The sequence below is a fragment of the Eptesicus fuscus genome, chromosome 13, assembly GCF_027574615.1.
Source record: "Eptesicus fuscus isolate TK198812 chromosome 13, DD_ASM_mEF_20220401, whole genome shotgun sequence".
Classification (NCBI taxonomy): Eukaryota; Metazoa; Chordata; class Mammalia; order Chiroptera; family Vespertilionidae; genus Eptesicus; species Eptesicus fuscus.
In genome coordinates, this window is record NC_072485.1 from 43,256,745 (window position 1) to 43,277,548 (window position 20,804).

A 20,804-nucleotide genomic window follows, 5' to 3' on the forward strand; every position below is an offset into this window, starting at 1 on the left:
AGGTAAATGCTTTCCTTTTTTTTGGTCTTAATATAAACCTCTCTCTATATATATTATTTATATTTGTGATTCCATAATCATTCTCATAATTCACATAAACTATAACCTCTCTACTTGTTCTAACTTATTACAAAATTTAAATACATTTTATCAATAGAAAATATGTGGACAAATTATGTAGTGAAAACATTCACACTGAAATAAATGCAAATGTCCAATCACATAAGATAAGTCTTATCCTTATTTGCAATCAGAAATTAAAAATTAAAAATGATTATAACTCATACATTATATTTTTAAATAACAGAATATGAAGATTTATGATAACAAGCATTAGTTTGTGTTAAAGAGTGACTATTGTGCACAACTGATTGGAGAAAATTGACCTAACATTTAGAAAAGATTATTTAGTAACCATTATTATTAAAAGCAAAAATGTGGGCAGAGCAATTTAACTACTTGCCATAATAGGGACTAATATTCACATATACACATGGATGTGCTATGATATACAGTGATTCTTATTGTAAAAGTGCCTGTAATAAAATAGAAGTTGAAATATTGAAAGTGTCCATTAATAAAGAAATATTAAACTTAAAAATCTGTGGCATAATTTTTATGTAGTACTCAGAAGCACTTAGAATAAAGTATATTTATATAAACTGACAGGAAAACATCTAAATGAAAAAAATAAAGTAGACATTTGATTTTTTCATTAACATTAAAACACAATAAAAGCTAACATATATTCATGTGTATTTATGAATGTGGTTATATAAATATACACATTTATATATAATTATGTATATTATTATATAAGTATGTATACTATTATGTAATACTTTATATATATGTGTGTGTCTATAACCAAATACACAAACACATATAAGTGTATATATATATATATGTACACATACACACACACACGCACACACACATATATATATATATATATACATATATATATATATACACATACACTTATAAATATAGAAAAGACCTAAAAGGATCATATTTAAGTAAGGAGATGTCTAAAATATGGGATGGATGGAAAGGTATAAAGATAGCATAATTTAGTTGTATCACTATGATTTGATTTTTTTAACAGTGCCAATGTATTCTATATATTCATATATTACCTGTATATTTTGAAGTAAGTAGATAAATAATGCAGAGTTACAATTGTATTCATCAGACAAAAAAGAAATTACAAATAAAATTTGGTCTTCCATGTAATTTAAAATATTAAGAATTGTTCAAAACTTTTGAAATACATTTTCCTGTATTTCTCCACATAGAAAACTATTCACCTATTTAATTCATGAAAGTGATGATATGTCTTTGTTCTTCATGATATATCTTCACACACAAAACCCCTCAGTAACTTGTTTAGAATTGAAGTCTACTCACATGCCAGCACCTTGAGATTATTTTTCTAGAAACCTTTAACCATCAATCATGCCCCTCTTTAGTGTCCCTATAGTCTATGCTCTTACCTGTCTTCTATCTCTTGTCACTTTTGTTTTATATTTATGCATATTTTTCCTTTATTATATTACACATTCTTACTTGGCAGAGGACATGCATTTTCATATATTTGCTGTTCCAATGAATGAATAAAGAAAAAGAGAAAAGGAGAAAATAAGAGATTTCTATTCATTTTCTGATAAATAATTTCAATATAAATTTAAGATAGTGAAATCACAATGAATCTATTTTAGTCCATACTATTTCTAAACAACTTTTCATTAACAGTTTCCTTGATTATAATATTAAATCTTTCAAACACACCCAGGGATCACTCTCCAACAAAATTAAATTCTGTCGGCATTTTATTCCTTGTCTGAATACCAGAATAGAGAAAAAGAGAGAATAGAGTGAAACTCATGTCTGCTTTGGGGGAGGAATAAAGTAAAGTATAATATCTTCTGGATAAATTCTATATTCCTATCCATCTCTTAACAAAAGTAAAATAAGTCTGTGTGAATTGGTTTATACTAGGTATTGTATTATTTACATTGAAGACATTACCACTTAATCCTTAAGGGAATTTCTGGATAATCATAACACAGATAAAAAACAAGCTAAGAATGTTCATTTAAGTTTCCTTAAAATATTCTCTAAATTCAAGGAGTTGGAATTTGAACCCACGTATAATTATAATATTTGTAATCTTCACATTATCCCTTAAGAGATGAATACTCCATAGGATTTTGTAAATGTAAAACAACAATGCATGTAAGGCTGCTTTGAGCAGCATGAAACATTGCTCAAGTATCATAGATTTGCTCAGAATTTAGGATTGATGCATTTATACTCCCAGCCTTGCTTCATCAGCCTTCCTCTGATGTACTGAACTAAGCAGAGAAACCCATGCCTGGATTTATTCTCAAAGAAATTTGGATTCTAATCTAACCCTAGCAGAGTAAAACAGAGGCAGTTACTTAGGTGTCACAAACCCAAGTGGGTTCAGTTTTCTTAAGGAAACTTACACAAGCCTGTTTCTCACTAGAGTGCTGAAGCCACGACACAGATGAGAGTGACTGCACATTGCCTTACCTCACCAGGGGTTCTGTGGGGATTAGGATGAGCACCTACCTGGTCTGAGGAAGACATTAGTTCTCACAAGGCTCGCAATTTTTCCGAATGAGCTCAGTTATAGACTTGACTCCTAATTTCTGAGACTCCCATGGGTATGGAGTGGAGATGGCCTCCCTGTGGTGTCAAGGGAAGAAACCAGTGGGAGTTGCAGGTATGAGTTCATAACTCAGGTTCCAAGTGCTTGGAGTTCACATTTTTTTTTTAAATATTTTTTTTATTTTTTAGTTACAATTGACGTACAATATTATATTAGTTTTGGGTGTAAAATCCAGTTATTAGACATTTTATGACTTACTAACTGCATTTTAGAACTTAATAACTTATCATCCCACTTAATCTAGTACCCATCTGACACCATACACAGTTACCAGAATATTATTAACTACACTCCCTACGCTGTACTTCACATCCCTGTGACTGTTCTGTAACTACCAATTTGAACTTTTTATTCCCTTCACCTTTTTCACACATCCCCTTTACCCATCCCCCTCCATCTGGCAAACATCAAAATGTTTCCTGTATCTGTGAGTTTATTTCTGTTTTGCTTGTTCATTTATTGTTCTTTTAAAGATTAATTTGTGATAGATATGCATTTATTGCCATTTAATATTCATATTTTATATATTTTTCTTCTTCTTAGAGAAGACCCTTTTTACATTTTATGTAATACTGGTCTGGTGGTAATGAACTACTTCAGCTTTTCTTTGAAGCTCTATCTGTCCTTTGATTCTAAATGACAACTTTGCTAGGTAATCTTGGTTGTAGATTCTTGCTTTTTATCACATTGACTATTTTGCACCAACCCCTTCTGATCTGCAAAGTTTCTTTTGAGAAATCAGCTGAGAGACCCCTTGTAGGTAACTGACTGCTTTTCTCTGGCTGCTTTTGGGATTCCGTCTTTGTCTTTAACCTTTGGAATTTTAATTATGATGTGTCTTGGTGTGGGCCTCTTTGGGTTTATCACTTTCTATGCTTCCTGAACTTGTATGTCTATTTCTTTCACCAGGTCAGGGAAGTTTTTCATTATTATTATTACACATAGGTTTTCAATTCCTTGCTCTCCCTCTCTTCTCCTCCTGGTATCCACATGATGCCAATGTTGGTATGCTTATAGTTGTTCCAGAGGCTCCTTATACAATCCTTTTTTTTTTAATTCCTTTTTCTTTTTGCTGTTCTGATTGGGTGTTTTCTGCTTCCTTATCTTCCAAATCTCCAATTTGATCCTCAGCTTAATCTATTCCCCTGTTGATTTCCTGTAATGTATTCACTTCAGTTAGTATAGCCTTCATTTCTGATTGGTTCTTTTTTATGGTTTCCATGTCCTTTTATGCTGTTGAAGTTCTCTCTAAGTTCAACTACTCTTCCCCAAGTTCATTGAGCATCCTTATGGCCAGTATTTTGAACTCTACATCTGGTAGATTGCTTGTCTCCATTTTGTTTAGTTCTTTTTCTGCAATTTTGTTCTGTTTCTTTTGTTTTGTTTGGGGCATGTTTCTTTGTTTCCTTATGTTGGCAGTCTCCCTGTTTGTTTCCATGTTTAGGTAGATCTGCTACATCTCCTGGGCTTGGTAAAGTTGCCTTATATAAAAGGTGTCCTGTAGGGTCCAGTGGCACAGGCTTCCTGATTACTCAAGCTGGACACTCCAGGTGCATCCTCTGTATGAATTCTGTACACCAACCTGTTGTAGTTGAACCTTGATTGCTGTTGGCATGGCAATGTGAGGGATTTAACCCCAGGCCAATTGACTGCAAGGACTAGCTTCTATAACCACAGAGGATCAGCTGTGCAGGGGCCCACTTCATGGAGCAAGACTTATTTCAGCTGATCTCTGGTGCCCACTGAGTTTCCTTCTTGAGTGTATTGCTTGTGGAGGTGGTTGGTTGGTGCTTCAATATGGTCTGAATCTTTCCAGTAGATGCACTGGCTCTGGAACCTCGTAGAACAGTGGTCGGCAAACCACAGCTCACGAGCCACATGTGGCTCTTTTGCCCCTTAAGTGTGGCTCGGCGTTAGAACCACTTCTTCAAAATAGACTCTCCCAGGCTGAAATCCGACTTCTGCACATGGGCCACGAAGTTTCAATCACACTGTACGTGAGTGCCCGCACGTGTTATTTTGTGGAAGAGCCACACTCAAGGGGCCAAAGAGCCGCATGTGGCTCACGAGCCGCGGTTTGCCGACCACTGTCCTAGAAGATGCAGGCCAAGGTCAGCCACCACCTGTATTCTTCCTGTGGCACTAGCCATGAGCTATAAAGTGATCTGTAGATGGCTGCTACTTGTGCAGGGCTTGGAGGTGCCCAGGAGAGGCCAAGCTTAGTGAGAGTTACAGAGCAACTTAGTGAGAGGTACAGAGCATACTGAGGCCAGATGATACTTGTTTGAGGAATTTTAAGCAAGTGTGAAGCATGATCCAAGACAGGCCATTCATATAGAAAAGCCACTGGAAGCAGCTTGGGTGGGCTCACAAGTTAGGTGGGCTGGGGTCTCAGGGAATTATCAGGGCAGAGCTCCTGCCACTCTGTTGGGGAAAGGCTCAGAAAAGGAACAATGGCCTCTGCCAGCCATTCTATCTGGGGGAAAGCTGTCCCTAAAGATGTCATCCTGATACTTCAATTCCTCCCCTTAGTTCCATGGTTCCTTTCAATCTGTTGTTCTAGCACTAGAGCTCAGAGTGATGAATCCAAGCAAGTCTGTTCATGGGCCCTTTAAGAGAAATGGCTGGGACACCAGCAGTTTTCCATCTCACTCAGCTACAATTCCTACTTGTTTTTACAGCCAGAAATTACGGGGACCTCTCTGGAATTGGAACTCAGGGGGTCCTGGTGTGGGGCTGGGATTCCTCTCTCCTCAAGGGGGACCTCTGCAACTGAGATACCTTCCTGATTATTTATTTATCCCCACCCAATGATATGTTTCCACTGATTTTAGAGTGAGTGAAAAGAGAGAGAGAGAAAGAGAGATAGACATTGGTGTGATAGAGAAACATTGATCAGTTGCCTCCTGTATGCATCTTAATAGGTGATCAAACCTGCAGATTATGTAAGTGCCCTGATCGGGAATTGAGCCCACAAGTTTTTGCTATACAGGACTTTGCTCCAATCAACTGAGCCACCTGGCCAGGGCCCTCCTATGTTTTATCAGTCACATGTGAGTGTGGGACCAGCCTGTTTCACACCTCTACTTCTCCTACTAGTTTCCAAGTGGCTTGTTATTTATATCTTTAGTTGTAGGACTTCTGTTCAATTAGATTTCAGTCAGTTCTGAATGATGGCTGTTCTGTAGTTAGTTGTAATTTTGATGCAGTTGTAAGAAGATTCAAGGACTGCATTTATATATGCTGCCATCTTGAACAGAAGCTCTAGAGTTAACATCTTCATACCAGGAGAATCCAAGAAGGGTTGAGGGAGAGAAGGCGAGTCTTTCTTTACTGTTTCTGAAATCATATGTATGTATCAAGCAAGGAAAGCTAGTGTATAATCCCTTCATTTTAAATAATGCCTTTTTATTTCTATTATAGAAAGATAGAAAGGAAAAACTAACATTAACCATAATGTAACCTTGATATTTCATTTAACATTATTCCATGATTTTTGTATTTATATGATTTTGAATATTTCAATCATGTTTGACTTTAAATTTTTATATCATGTTGTGATATACATCTTAATTCTTTTCATAGTTCATCAGAGTAAATTTCAAGTAAAATAATTAATTATATGAAATAAAATTGAATTTTAATGAACTTTTAATTGCATCTAAACATTAATGTGGAAAATTTGACATCTTTAAGCATGCAATCCTCTCAGCAATCTAGATTTAGTGTGCTTTCACATGCATTCCAAGCTCCTTTAAGACATCTGAACAATTAAAAAAAAATTTATTAAATTTATTGGGATGATATTGGTTTATAAAATTACATAAGTTTGAAGTTTACAATTCTATAATACATTATCTATATATTGAATTATGTATGAACCACGTAAAGTCAAATCTCTTTTTGTCACCATATAGTTGATCCCTTGTACTCTCCACTATCTACCCCTCCCAACCTCCTTCTTCTCTACTAACCACCATACTATTGTCTGTCATGTTTTTGTTTGTTTGTTAGTCTTATTTGAACAATTTTAAAATCTCTTTTTTTTAAAAATGTCAATGCTACCAAATTTTAAAATGTAGAACTTGAAATGATATTTTATTTTTACACTTAATTGTATTCTTTATGTATGTCTTAAGTATGACACTTCTATAAATCACAATGTAAATTTGCCTACTCCCTAAAATTTATGTGTAAACCTAAATAAATACCTGTGTCACTAAATAGTTATTTGAAGATATGCAAAGAGGTGGGAAATTTTGAGTTGCCTGACAAGCACATCCCCAGCTGAGTTTGAACAAGGTGAGAATCTAGCTTCTCATTTTTGGCTGTAAACAAGTGTCATTTTTGTATTCTATTCAGTGCCATGTTGTTTTTTTTTTTTTTTAATGCTTTTTTTTTGACAAGTCCACTCATTAAAATGGGTCCAACAACAACACTGAAGTGTAATAGAATAAATATCTTATTTATTTATTTATGAAATGCACTAGACTAAAGTAATACTTTTCCAGTGTTCCTAAGTGCAAGAAGGTTGTAATGTACTTTATAGAGAAAATACCTGTGTTATATAGGCTTCTTTCAAGTATGAATTATAACACTGTTGGTTTTGAGTTAAAAGTTAATGAATGAAAAATATGGTACACCCAGACAAAGGGAGAGGAAATTTGTCTATCTGTATATAAAGCCATGCTGGGATGTACTAAAGTAAATTCTGTTGTGTGTGGTGAAGGGATGAAAAAGAGGCTAAATTTGTGGGTTCATGAGATTACAACTAATAAAAAATGGTGACGTGGACAGCACTGTTGTAAGGTCAAAGATGTTTACAGTTATATCACTATCATCCAGAATCAGAAAAACGTCACATGCTTATTGACTGTGCTGGCGAACTAGCACATTTCAAAAGGCATCAAGGCATGAAAAGCATTCAATCTACTGTTGAGGCAGGTTCTGCTTATCAGGAGGCCAGAGAAAAATTTTTAAAATGTCTGCTAAGTGTACAGGAGAAGGATTCTGTGAAAGAGCAGGTTTTCAACGCTGATGAGACTGGCTTGTTGTGTAAGAATGTTGTGAATGAAAATATATAGCACTAGTGGATGCCTAAGCTCCTGCCTTTTAACCATTTAAAGACTATGCAATTAATAATCTGTCAGAGCTATGTATTAAATGAGGTGTCTTTAAGGAGAAACACACTTAAAACAAGACTGTATATTCACTGATTGACAAAATGTGACAAGAGGCTACAGGAAGCTAACTGCATTTCCCTTAGGAGCAATGGTTCTATTTTTTATATTTAGTGTTCAGAATGACTTTATAGAACACTAGTGGGAATAATGAGAATTGACTATGTGTTCCTGTGAATACATTTATATGTGTGTACACACACATCTGCACACACACACTGTCTGGGGGTGGGCTTGCTCTCTTTCCCCCATGGGAGAACTCATGGGCTGAAGGAATCTCTCCTGAGCAGAGCAGTGCTAGGTGGGAGGAGGGGTGATGTTGGTAAAGTAAAACTTTACTTCATATTCTTTCAATATGTCTTTTCTTCTTCTATGCTCCACCGGGGTCCTACAACCTCTCCTAACCTCTCCTCTGGATTCTGGAACTCTCACAAAGGTCTTTCATAGATTTATGGTTGTTATCTTGATGTTTCAATCGGGGGGAGGGGGGAGGGAGGGGAAGGGGGCTACTACCTCCTATTCTGTCATCATACTACCCTAAATCTCACTTTTCTGCCTTCATTTCCTTAGAAGCCAGAGCTCCTTATGTCTCTCTCTTATTGAGTTAGAGCCAGATTAGACACTAGATCCCCAGAGATCTTGTGTCCTTTACAAAATGCCCCATAGGGAATTTTTCCATTGGAAGCTCCTCCCAGGCAAAGAGTAATGCCCTCATAAAAACTGAGAGGTTGAGACAAGGTAGAGACCAGATTCCTGGTGCTCAGCCTGGTGAGTCTCCCCATGTCCCAGCTCTCAGTTCATCCTTACTTCACAGTGATGGATGAAGGAAGAAAGAAGCATAGGAGAGGAAGAGAAGAGTCACAAAGAAGATTAAGGCTGAAACTTAGGAATCGAATAGGCTCACATTTAGGAAGGGCCATAAAACACTAAATTTCAACTTGAATCCTTTTGTTGTGCATTTTAGAAAAATCCATTTCCTGATATCTAAAGAATGACAGATAACATAGTATTTTTTTGGAATAGGTTCAAAATGTTTTAAATGAATTACTTGTTTAAAACTATGAACACATTTATCTTTCTTATAAGTTAGTTTCAACATAATTAGTCTGATGGTGGAGCTCATGCTTTTAAGCATTACAAAGTTCTGTGCTATAATAAACCCAAGGAATGATGAGGATTTAAACTAGCTCTATGAGAATAGAACAAATGTACTGATTTCAAAGATATTGAAGACGTAGAATCAGTTGTGCTTTTAATGTTTGGGAGGGGAGGAACAAGATGCTATTCAGATTTTTTGATCTAGCCAGTTCACGGAATAATAATGATGCAAGACAAACAAGTACAAAAGTTTATTTTTCTGTATGTCTTCAAATTATTTCTACACTGTTTTTTTTTACTTAACTAGCTAATAAGGCTCTACTGCAGAATACAATTATCTGAGTTGAGAGATATAATTTTCTCATTATTTTATTTTGACCACAGAATATAATACCATCCTTCCCTCTAAGAACAACTAAAAAAACCTCACAAAACCCAGAAAGGTAGCTTGTTCTCTTGTTTAATGATGAACTCTGCCCCTACTAGCTAAAGTAATTTTCTTATTTTTTGAGAATCTAGTGCACTTAGGATTGATGAAAAAAAGGAAAACATTGTTTTCTTAATCTTCTGAGACTATTTTCCCACATTTCTGATCTTCCCAGATGTTATTTATGAATATAAAAGCTTTATTTAATACAAGAACTTGCCTTTGGAACTTACACTGATAAATCACAGAAAATTTTGCTTCCATAATTGAATCCTACTTTCATTCTTTATGTTGTCCATGTCACACCTTTTTGCAATATTCATTGTTCCATGACCAGGATAGAACATTATAGTAGAAAGACTTTATTCCTTTGGACATTTCACAGAGTGTATCACACAAATGACATCTATTGTTCTTAGATCCCTTTCCAATGTTTAACATTTACTCCTAGGAGTTCCTTGTTTCCTCACCCATATTGTACTTTCCTTTTATTATGTATTTATACTGAACAGGAAGGACACTCTTCTTGGCTTTGTTTCCCAGATATCAGTGTCTTCATAATACCACAATTGTCTTAATGAAACTGTGATTGTAATTAGTATTATTCTTTGGAATCTTCCAGTGATACCAAATCATAAAAAGGCACTTTTTACTATAAAACAGTTACACATAATGAATGGTCAAATGCTTTGAAAATATACACTCTAACAAATGTCCTAAGTAAGGTACATGAAATTACATAAGAACAGTGTAAGTATCATTGAAAATGATTGATTCAGTTTGTTCAGAATATGCTTTTTATCTAGTTCCTTCTTCAAAATATTTGCCATGTATCTTAAACACTTAAAAATACAATTGCTTCAGATTTATAGTGAAGATACTGATATCTCTTTTTTAGATATATGTGAGCTTAAAAGAGACTGTGTTTGAGTAAATGTGTGTGAAGAAGGGGGCTGTGAATATATGACATGTGTGTGAGGCACGGATTATCTTTTTCTTATGTCCATTATCTTTCCATTTCAATTGAATTATATTCTCTCCACTTTCTACTTACTTTTTATACACCTTTATTAATTATAAGCATTTGTCAAGTCATTTAAGCTATTTCAGGTTCAGATCCATATGTAAAAATTCAAGTTAAATGTGTTTATAAAGATTAGGGATGATATTTGTAAAGGTTCTGACAGCATTGAATGTGGTAGGCAGTACCTCAATAAATGGTAGTTGATAATAGTTTCACTAGATTTACTTCATATTTTGTAATAATAGGAAATAAATATTAACAAATAGGTTGATTTTAATATTTTAGATTTATTTTTAGTATTTGAGAACACATCTTAACGAATCTGGGTGTTCATCAGCACTGACTGCCCATCCTGTATGTTAACTTGAGTGTTACTATTCAACCGACCTAATGGAATGAATAGAAATACCTATTTATAGAGGATGATAGAGCCCTTTGAATGTCAAAATTGAAAGTAAATTATGTTGGTGATGATAAGAGAAGGTAATTAATGAAGTAGATATTAACCTAAAATCTTAGCATAATACCAATGAGGTAACCATTGCAAAGAAGACCATTCTTCTAACAGAGGAAAAATGGTGCCAAGAAGGATGAATATATTATGTAGAATTTTTTTATTAAAATCTACATGTAACTTCTTTCAAAGGCTTCTTATTGATAATTCACATCTTCACTTTGCTTTTTACGTAGTACATTTCTAATTGTGTGAATTAACTAAGAAATAGAATATTCACAACTGTATGCTGTCATTTTTCTTTAGGTTTAAAACATTGCAAAGTTTTCCTGGTAACCTACATACAGGTTGGCAGTAGCACATTTGGAAGCAACATGGACTTATGCATTACCCATCAGGATGTCCCTTCTCAATGACACTCAGTTTCACCCCTCCTCCTTCTTGTTGCTGGGGATCCCAGGACTGGAAACGCTCCACATTTGGATTGGCTTTCCCTTTTGTGCTGTGTACATGATTGCGCTCATCGGGAACCTCACTATTTTGTTTGTGATCCAGGCTGAGAACAGCCTACACCAGCCTATGTTCTACTTCCTGGCCATGTTGGCCACCATTGACTTGGGTCTCTCCACAGCTACTATCCCTAAGATGCTTGGAATCTTCTGGTTCAATCTCAGGGAGATCATCTTTGATGCCTGCCTCACCCAGATGTTTTTCATTCACAACTTCACTGGTATGGAATCCGCAGTCCTCTTGGCAATGGCTTATGACCGTTATGTGGCCATCTGCAACCCACTCAGATATAGCACCATCCTCACCAATAAGGTCGTTTCAATGATTGGTTTTGGTGTGGTAGTGCGGTCATTTATTTCTGTGATTCCATTGGTATTTCTCATTTTGCGATTGCCCTTCTGTGGGAATCATGTCATTCCTCATACTTACTGTGAGCACATGGGTCTTGCTCGGCTATCTTGTGCCAGCATCAAGATCAATATCATCTATGGCTTGTGTGCTATTTCAATCCTAGTGTTTGACATTATAGCCATTGCCCTTTCTTACATTCAGATACTCCGTGCTGTTTTCCGCCTTCCTTCCCGTGAAGCCCGGCTCAAGTCTCTCAGCACATGTGGTTCTCATGTTTGTGTAATTCTTGCCTTCTATACACCAGCGCTCTTTTCTTTCATGACACATCGCTTTGGCCGAAATGTCCCTCGCTATATCCACATACTTCTAGCGAATCTTTACGTTATAGTACCACCAATGCTCAACCCTGTCATATATGGAGTTAGAACCAAGCAGATATATAACCATGTGAAGCAAATATTATTTAAAAATAAGTAATTAAAAAGATATAGTTCTTAATATATGAGATGAAATGCCTTGTTATATTAAATTCAGTAAATTTAAATGTGTTTGACATAAATTTTTATTTATTTTGGCTCCCTTCTGTAAGCATTTTAATGAGTTCAGTCAGTCAAAAGTCTAAGCTTTGTTATCCAACTCATATGGAAAAATATGGCTCATCAGTCTTTATATGTCATTTTTTTTACATTAATGGTATCAGTAGATATTAAGTAGGATTTATAGAATGTGCCATATTTCTGTGCACTAGCTACTTTATATCTATATTAACTATAATGTATTGATTTCAGAGAGGAAGGGAGAGGGAGAGAAAGGTAGAAACATCAATGATGAGAGAGAATCATTGATTGACTGCCTCCTGCATGCCCCCTTCTGGGAATCAAACCTGCAACCTGGGCATGTGCCCTGACTGGTAATTGAACCCGTGACCTCTTGGTTCATAGGTTGAGGCTCAACCACTAAACCACACTAGTCAGATACAGTATTCTAGCTTTACTCCAGCTGTGATTGATAAAATTTAAATGTATTAATCTGTAAATAGTTATGTTTTCTATTGATATAAATAGTTACGTTTTCTATTGATATATGTTTTCTATTAAAATTATAAAGGCTTTTATTTTTTTAAACAGTCTTTTATATGTCTCTAAGCATTAACTTTTCTTTATATTGCCATGGCCTAAAAGATAAGTTGAAATCAGTGGTAAAAGTACTGAAACTATCTTTCAGTTCAGTTTCTCCTCAGATATATTTATAATATAATGCCCATAAATATAGAAATACGTAAATTTCCATAGGAGGAAATTTATTTTTCTAAATACCTAAATGTCTCTATATTAATTAATGAACTGCATAAGTAATTAATAACCTTCTCATGAAAATCAGTTTTGATGGCTTCACCAGTGAATTCTACCAAATACTAAAGGAAAAGAAAATCCCAGCAATTACCTAAAATCACTTCCAGAAAAAAATCACTTATTTTATGAAGCTGGAAATACCCCAACACCAAAGCCAGCTGAAGATATCCAAAAAATAAGCAATTTTTAAAATGCTGACTATTTCTCAAAAATATTTCTCATGAACAGATGCAAAAATACTTGATAAAATATTAGGAGATTGAAGCTAATAATTTATAAAAATAAATATATAGCATGATCAAGTGATGTTTATTCCTGATATGTAAAGCTGGTTCAACATTCAAAAACAACCTCAACATCTGCTTAAGGGAGAAAAATACTATTCATCATATGAATGATTAAAGAAAAAATTTTAAAATATGTTTTTATTGATTTCAAGAGAGGGGTTGAGAGAGGGATAGAGAGAGAGAAACAACAATGAGAGAGAAACATTCATCAGCTGCCTCCTACACTCCCACTACTGGGGAATCAAACCCAAAACCTGTGCATATGCCCTGACTGGGAATCAAACCAGTGATCTCTTGGTTCATGGGTGGATGCTCAACCACTGACCTACCCTGGCTGGGCAAGAAAAATCTTGAAAGAAAACAAGGCACATATTTATAACAACACTTGCAAACAAGGAATAGAGAACTTTCTCAACTCAACCAAAGGACTTGTGTGCAAGCATATGAGCTTAACCAGCGATTAAGGACAACAGGGGGGTGGGGGCATGTGTGGGGAGGGGTGTGGGCTGGGAATGGGGGGATGAGGACAAATATGTGATACCTTAATCAATAAAGAAATTTAAAAATAAATAAATAAATAAAAATAATCAAAATCTACAACTAAATATATGCATAATAAAAAATAACCCAACTTAAATTTGAGCAAAATATTTGTCTATACACCTCATAAATATACAGATAGAAAATAAAAAGATAAAAAGATACTCAACATACATTTCCATAAGGAACTGCAAATTTTAACAGTACAGTAAGATTTCACTACCCACCACTAAAAATGGTGATAATTAAAAATAAGTAAAGCAATATCAAGAGTAGGTGAGTATGCAAAACAATAGAACCTTTCATCATTTTTGGTGGAAATGCAAAATGGCACAACAACTTTGGAATAAAGTTTGGAAGTTTCCTACAAAGCTAAATATAGTCTTGCCATAAAATCCAGCAATCACACTCCAAGGAATTTACCCAACTAGTTTGAAAACTACATTCACACAAAAACTTGCACATATACATTAATAGTATTATTTTCATAATTGCTAAGAATTAGAAGCAATGAAGATTCCCTTCAACAGATAAATGATAAAAGACTATTCAAATTGTGCTATACCCATTGTATATAACACAATGGTTACTATTCTGCATTAATAAGAAATGAGATATCAAGCTATGTAAAGACATAAGTGAATTTTAAATGCAGATTGCTGAATGATTTCACTTAGAAAAAGTTAATCTGAAGAAAATTCATATTCTATCATTCTAGTGATATTATATTCTGGAAAGAGCAAAATTAAAGAGACAGTAAATATATTCATGTTTACCAGAGGAAAAAGGAGTGAGTGTTAAATATGGGAGGCACATGGGAATTTTTAAGTTGGTGAAATATTCTGTATGATACTATAAGGGTGGATGCATGATACTATACATTTGACAAAACCCATAGAATTATACAACCTAATGTATGTAATTTTAAAAACACCGTTTAGGAGTTCAGAGGATCCCAAAATGAAATACAGATTTTGACAAATACAGTGCATCATAAATATAGGGTAAAAGAAGGCGTTCTTGCCATTTGCAACAACATGGATGGAGATGGAGAGCATTATGCTAAGTGAAATAAGCCAGGCAGAGAAAGATAAATATCATATGATCTCACTCATTTATGGAATATAATGAACAACATAAACTGATGAACAGAAACAGATTCAGAGACAGAGAAACATCGATCAGACCATCAAACTTCAGAGGGAAGATAGAGGAGGATGGGGGTAAGGGGGAGAGATCAACCAAAGGACTTGTATGCATGCATATAGACCTAACCAATGGACACAGACAACAGCGGGTAAGGGCATGAATGGGGGGCCTGGAGGGGGTAATGGGGGGATAAGGACACATATGTAATAACTTAATCAATAAAGAAATTTAAAAAAAGAAAAACAAAACAAACAAAAAAAACCCCCACAAAACTTTATGCAATTGAATTTAGGTCATGAAATGTGTCTAGAGAGGGGTTGAGAGGGATAGAGAGAGAGAAACAACGATGAGAGAGAAACATTCATCAGCTGCCTCCTACACTCCCACTACTGGGGAATCAAACCCAAAACCTGTGCATATGCCCTGACTGGGAATCAAACCAGTGATCTCTTGGTTCATGGGTGGATGCTCAACCACTTTTTTTCTATTATGCTCTACTTATCTATCATTGTGCAATTGCCACACTGTCTTAAATACTATAGTTTTATAAATTTGAAGTCCTTTATTGTAAGTCCCAAAGTTTTGATATTCTTTTTCCAATGAATTTAGGATATTTCCATAGTTATTTTAGAATAAGCTTACATTTTTGGGTATTGATTGAAACTGCTTTAAATTTAATGGTAAATTTAGGAAGAATTGACATCTTAATATATTTGTCATCCAAATCATGAATGTTATGTAATTTTTAAAAATTGTCTCATTAAATTCTTTCATGTTTTATAATTTAAGTGCTTATTACTAAGTACTCCATGTTTTCATGTCATTGTAAGTGGTATTTCAAGATTTTACAAAATTATAATTTAAAATTTTAATTTGTAATTATTTGCTAATGGTATTGATGCTTATACCTGAGCAATTAATAAGCTAAATGATTGCTTATAATTTTTATTTTTTTATTTTTCTGTAACTGTTCAGGTAATTTCTAAATAAGAAAGTTTACTTCTTTCATTTTAGTATTACTTTTTCTTTCTTGACATATTTAGCTTGTTAGACCCTCTAGCAAAATTGATGCTAGGTGATGTTTTTGCCTTTTTTAAACCCAAGGGACAAACCTTCCAGTGTTTCACCATTCAAAATGATATTAGCTATAGATTTTTCATTGATTCCTTTCACCAAATAAGTAACTTTTATTTTTTTGCCTAGTTGGCTAAAAGGGTTTTGTTTTTTACTATCATATATGAATGCTTAATTTAATAATTACTTTTTCTAATTCTATTAAGATAATCTTTTTTGCATTATTTGTTTATATAATGAATTACAACTTTTTTGACTAAAAATTCTAATAATTGCTTCATCAATCACAGCATAGAAGCACCAATTTCATCAAAAGATAGCTATAACCACAGTCTTATTAAAGTAAAAAATGGGAAAAGTAACACCTACAGATTGGGACTATGATGCACAGATGAGCTTCATAAGTGGATATCCTCTTGACTATCATATCCAAAGTTTCTTACATTTCAACTTCTTGCCCTTTATTAAAATAACATTCTGGGGGCTTTCTCTTATGTACCTGATCAACTCAGGTACCAAGGTAACCTGAAAATGTTACACAAGTTATTGTTACTGGAAGGGTAACCAGATGAGCATTTCACAAAAGAGTGAGCTAAAGATGACCATGAACCACTACACCACTGTACCAGCAGAAAAAAATTGTTTCTAACCTCCACAATCTCCATGGAATATTAAATGGGATAGGCAATAATTTTAATATATCTGGTAGTTAACTAGCCTCAAATTTTGTTCATTATGTTGTTAAGAGTTTTTTTGGTATGCTATTACACATATTGATATACAGCCATCCCTATGTTTCCCCAGAAATACCAAAGAAGACAGTAGAGCATTTTCCAAGAGTTCTCAGGAAGATGTCCTGTCAATGACACTGTCTCACATCCCTTTACCTTCTTTCTGCTGGATATACCAGGTCTAGATTTCCATATTTGGATTGCCTTCCCTTTCTTTGTTGTTTATTTGATAGCACTTGTGGGAAATATCACAATCCTGTTTGTGATCAAGACTGAGCTGAGTTTTCATCAACCTATGTTCTACCTCCTGGCTCTTATTTCCTTTATTGATCTAGGCCTTTCCACTTCACCCATCCCAAAGATGCTGGCCATCTTCTGGTTCAACTTTAAGGAGATAAGCTTTAAAGGCTGCCTCATTAAAATGTTCTTTATCCATACCTGCACTGGTATGGAATCTGTTGTACTCGTGGCCATGGCAATTAACCACTTTGTCGCCATCTGTGATCTACTGAGATATACTACTATTCTCACCAACAAAGTGGTAGTCATCATGGCCTCATTTGTAGTGAGGAGGCCAGTACTGTAGTCCTTGTCATTCCCCTCTACCCTCCTCGTAAATGATTGTCCTTCTGTAGGCACTACGTTATCCCTCATACCTACTGTGAACATATGGGGATTGCCCATCTTGCCTGTGTTAACGTAAGAGTCAACATCATCTATGGCTCATTTTCTATTGCTGCCCTCATCTTTGACTTAATCCTTTCTGTCCTCTCCTATGTTCAGATCCTACGAGCTGTTTTCTTTCTTCCTTCCAGGGATGGCTGACACAAAGTACTTAGTAAATGTGGTTCACATGTATGTATCATCTTAGCCTAGTGTATTCCAGCATTTTTCTCCTTTATGACTCACTGGCTTGGTAGAAATGTTACTAGCTACATTCACATACTCCTGGCCAGTCTATATAAGTGGTTGTTCCTCCTTGTTTCAATCCAGTCATTTATGGGGTCAGGACAAAGCAAATTCAGAACAGAGTTGTAAGAATATTTGTAAAGAATGTGTGACCCAAATGTATTTGGAAATTGATATTCTTTCCAGGTAATATTTAGCTTATACATCTCTCAGGGTGCCCCAAAATGAGACTATGTAAAAGTCACTCAGGCATTACATCAACCTTTATTAGAATCTCTTAAACTCAGAATCAATGATTCCTTTATATAATTTGACTTTCAATCAATTATACTGCTTTTTCTTACTGAAAGTGACTGAGGACAGTAAGGCTAAGTAAAATATGTAATGAGATTCTTGAATTTGTGTGGGTTAATGATGTTCTCCATGTCAGTAGTATTTGTCTATTCTTTTGCCAATACCATACTCTCTTAATTATTGTGGTTTTTTAGTAAGTCTTGAAGTCCAGTTATGTCAGTTCTCCAACTTTATTCTTTTCCTTCAATATTGTGTTTGCCAAGTTGTTTTTTTACTCTTCACATAAATTATAAAATCAGTTTTTCAATACTCAAAAATACCTTGCTGAGATTTTGATTGAAATTGTATTGAATCTACAGACTGATTTGAGAAGAACTGACATATTGACAATATTGTCTTCCTAACTATGAACATGTGATATTTCTCCATTTGCTTATTTCTTTGATATATTTCTCAGATTTGTATAATTTTTCAAATATTGATACTGTACATATTGTTAAAGATTTATATTTAAATATTTATTTTTTAGAGACTAATATAAGTTATATTATGTTTATAATTTCAAATTCCACTTCTTCATTGCTGTTGTTGTATAGGAAAAGTTCATTAAAAGTGTAAAAACTATATTAACCTTGTATCCTGAAACCTTGCTAATGTTGCTCACTACTCCATGGTAATTTTACTTATGATAAATGTAGGCCCATGTTCACACCAAGTCTTGTACACAGATATTTATAGTTGATTTATTCATAATATCCAAAAACAAAAACCAACACAAATACATAGCATGATGACTTGATGGACAAATTCAGACACATCCACATAATATAATACTATTCAGCACTATAAAGAAATAAATGATGAATACACAACATATATGAATGAATCTTAAAATAATTATGCTTAGTGAAAGAAGTATATACTGGAAGAAAAGAGACATATTATTTTATTACATCTACATAAAATTGTAAAAAAAATTAACCTAGTAGATATAAGTGGTAATTGCTAAGAAAAGTAGGATGGGTTTAGGAAATGATAATAGGTATGCATTTCATAGGCACATGAGGAAATTTGAGAGGATAAAAGATATGCTTATTATATTTATTATGACAATTGTTTCATAGTTGAAAACATATGGCAAAATACATTAAACTATTCCATTTAAATGTGTTCACTTTGTTGTATGTCAGATATTAATAAAGTTACAAAACATATATTTTTAAAAAATCCTCAGTGAATGCCATACTTATTCAAATATAAGCCAAAGGTATTAGTGTTTCCTAGATATTCTATATGTTGGGTGCCTGAAAATTTCTTGAACTTTTTGTCCTATTATTCTCTTTGTACATTATTCACAAACTATATTGCCTTCGTCATTTTTTTTCAGATTTTATAAAGTGTTTTTGCCTTTCTATTTCCTCACCCTAAAATACTCTTTTATCAGAAATTGCCTTATTAAAACCCTTTATTGCCTTTAGATATTCTCTCACATATTATCTGCCAAGTGATGATTTCCTGACAACTCTAAATATAAAGATACCCTTGTTAGCCTAGGTAGCTAGATATTAATAAAGGGAGAGAGCAAAGAGAATCAGACATTAAGTTAATAAACTAGGGAACTGAATTGGACAGCAAGCCTGCTTCACTAGAAAGTGGCAGTATTCATAGAGGGTCCAGACTTATTTCCTGAAGGGGGCAGGAAAGATCATTACTGGTCATTAGCCAGGATTATTGAGGGAGAGATAAAACAATAAAGGGGAAATTCTCTGCTGGGCACATGCTAATAGAAGCCAAGAGGTGCTTCTACTATGAGGCATGCATAATAGGAGCCAAGATCAGACCTGTCTAGCCTGGGAAAATGATCAGATTAGATAAGGGACAGAGAATCCCAGAAGATCTAGGAAATGGATTGGTTAGGAGGAGGGCCCAACACCAGCCTTCAAAGGATTGGGAAGTTGATTGGTTAGTTTGAAAGTGCACGTGGTCTGCCCAAACCCTAGATAATATAATACAAGCTTAACAAAGGCAATCTCTCTCGTTCTTTCTGTCTCCCTGTAACACGTGTTCATTCACGCGCTCATGCGCTCTCATATTCTCTCTCTGTAACAGCCATACAGGCCTAACAGCCAAGTGCCAGCTCCAAGCAGGAGCCTGGGTACTGAAATGTAGTGCCAGGTGGAGTGCAGCTAGGGACAAAGACAAAGCTAGCTGGACAGGGACAGAAGCTGAATTGGACTAAGCTTTGGCATGACAAAGAATCTGTGGACACTGGCTCTATTTCTGGGCCTGATAAAGACAATGCTGGACTTTTTCCAAAGTGGAACTGACAGGGATGTGACACCAGGAGCCGGGAGGCGACCTTCTATTTCTATTCCAGTAAATCTTGCAACTCTGTGAAAGGACCCCATTTTCATTGGCCACACCTTCCACCACATCCACAGACTCCCCTTATTCCCTTACCTTTGTTTTTTAAACATAGCACTTATTTTTAACTGTTACACTTTGTTTATGCTTAAAATGTTGTGTATTAAGTTAGCCCAGTGTGGTTAAAATGCAATGAGTCTACTACAACTAGTCTCTCCCACAGATTAAGACTAAAATCTGTGCAAGTTACAAAGAAGTTACCTATAAAATTAGAAAAGCAGGCAAGTTGAAACAGGGAGTCAAAATTTGAAGAACTGACTGGTATCGTGTATATTCTAAAAAATAAAAATAAAAAAAAATGT

At 34.7% G+C, this 20,804-nt stretch overlaps 2 protein-coding genes and 1 pseudogene across 2 annotated transcripts in view; all 3 read left to right on the forward strand.

The window, feature by feature from the left end:
• LOC103304145 (matrix metalloproteinase-26) overlaps nt 1–20,804 on the forward strand; it is a 111,066-nt gene that overhangs the window by 45,827 nt on the left and 44,435 nt on the right. The gene's annotated exons all lie outside the window — the stretch shown is intronic.
• LOC103304114 (olfactory receptor 52E2-like) lies at nt 11,281–12,219 on the forward strand. Its single transcript, XM_008161051.3, has one exon. It carries the CDS (start codon nt 11,281–11,283, stop codon nt 12,217–12,219), a length of 939 nt encoding a protein of 312 aa, XP_008159273.1.
• LOC103304142 (olfactory receptor 52E4-like) lies at nt 16,713–17,936 on the forward strand (annotated as a pseudogene).

Excerpts from the sequence above, each read along its gene's own strand:
- LOC103304114 (XM_008161051.3), top strand. The coding sequence starts at position 11,281 with ATGTCCCTTCTCAATGACACTCAGTTTCACCCCTCCTCCTTCTTGTTG.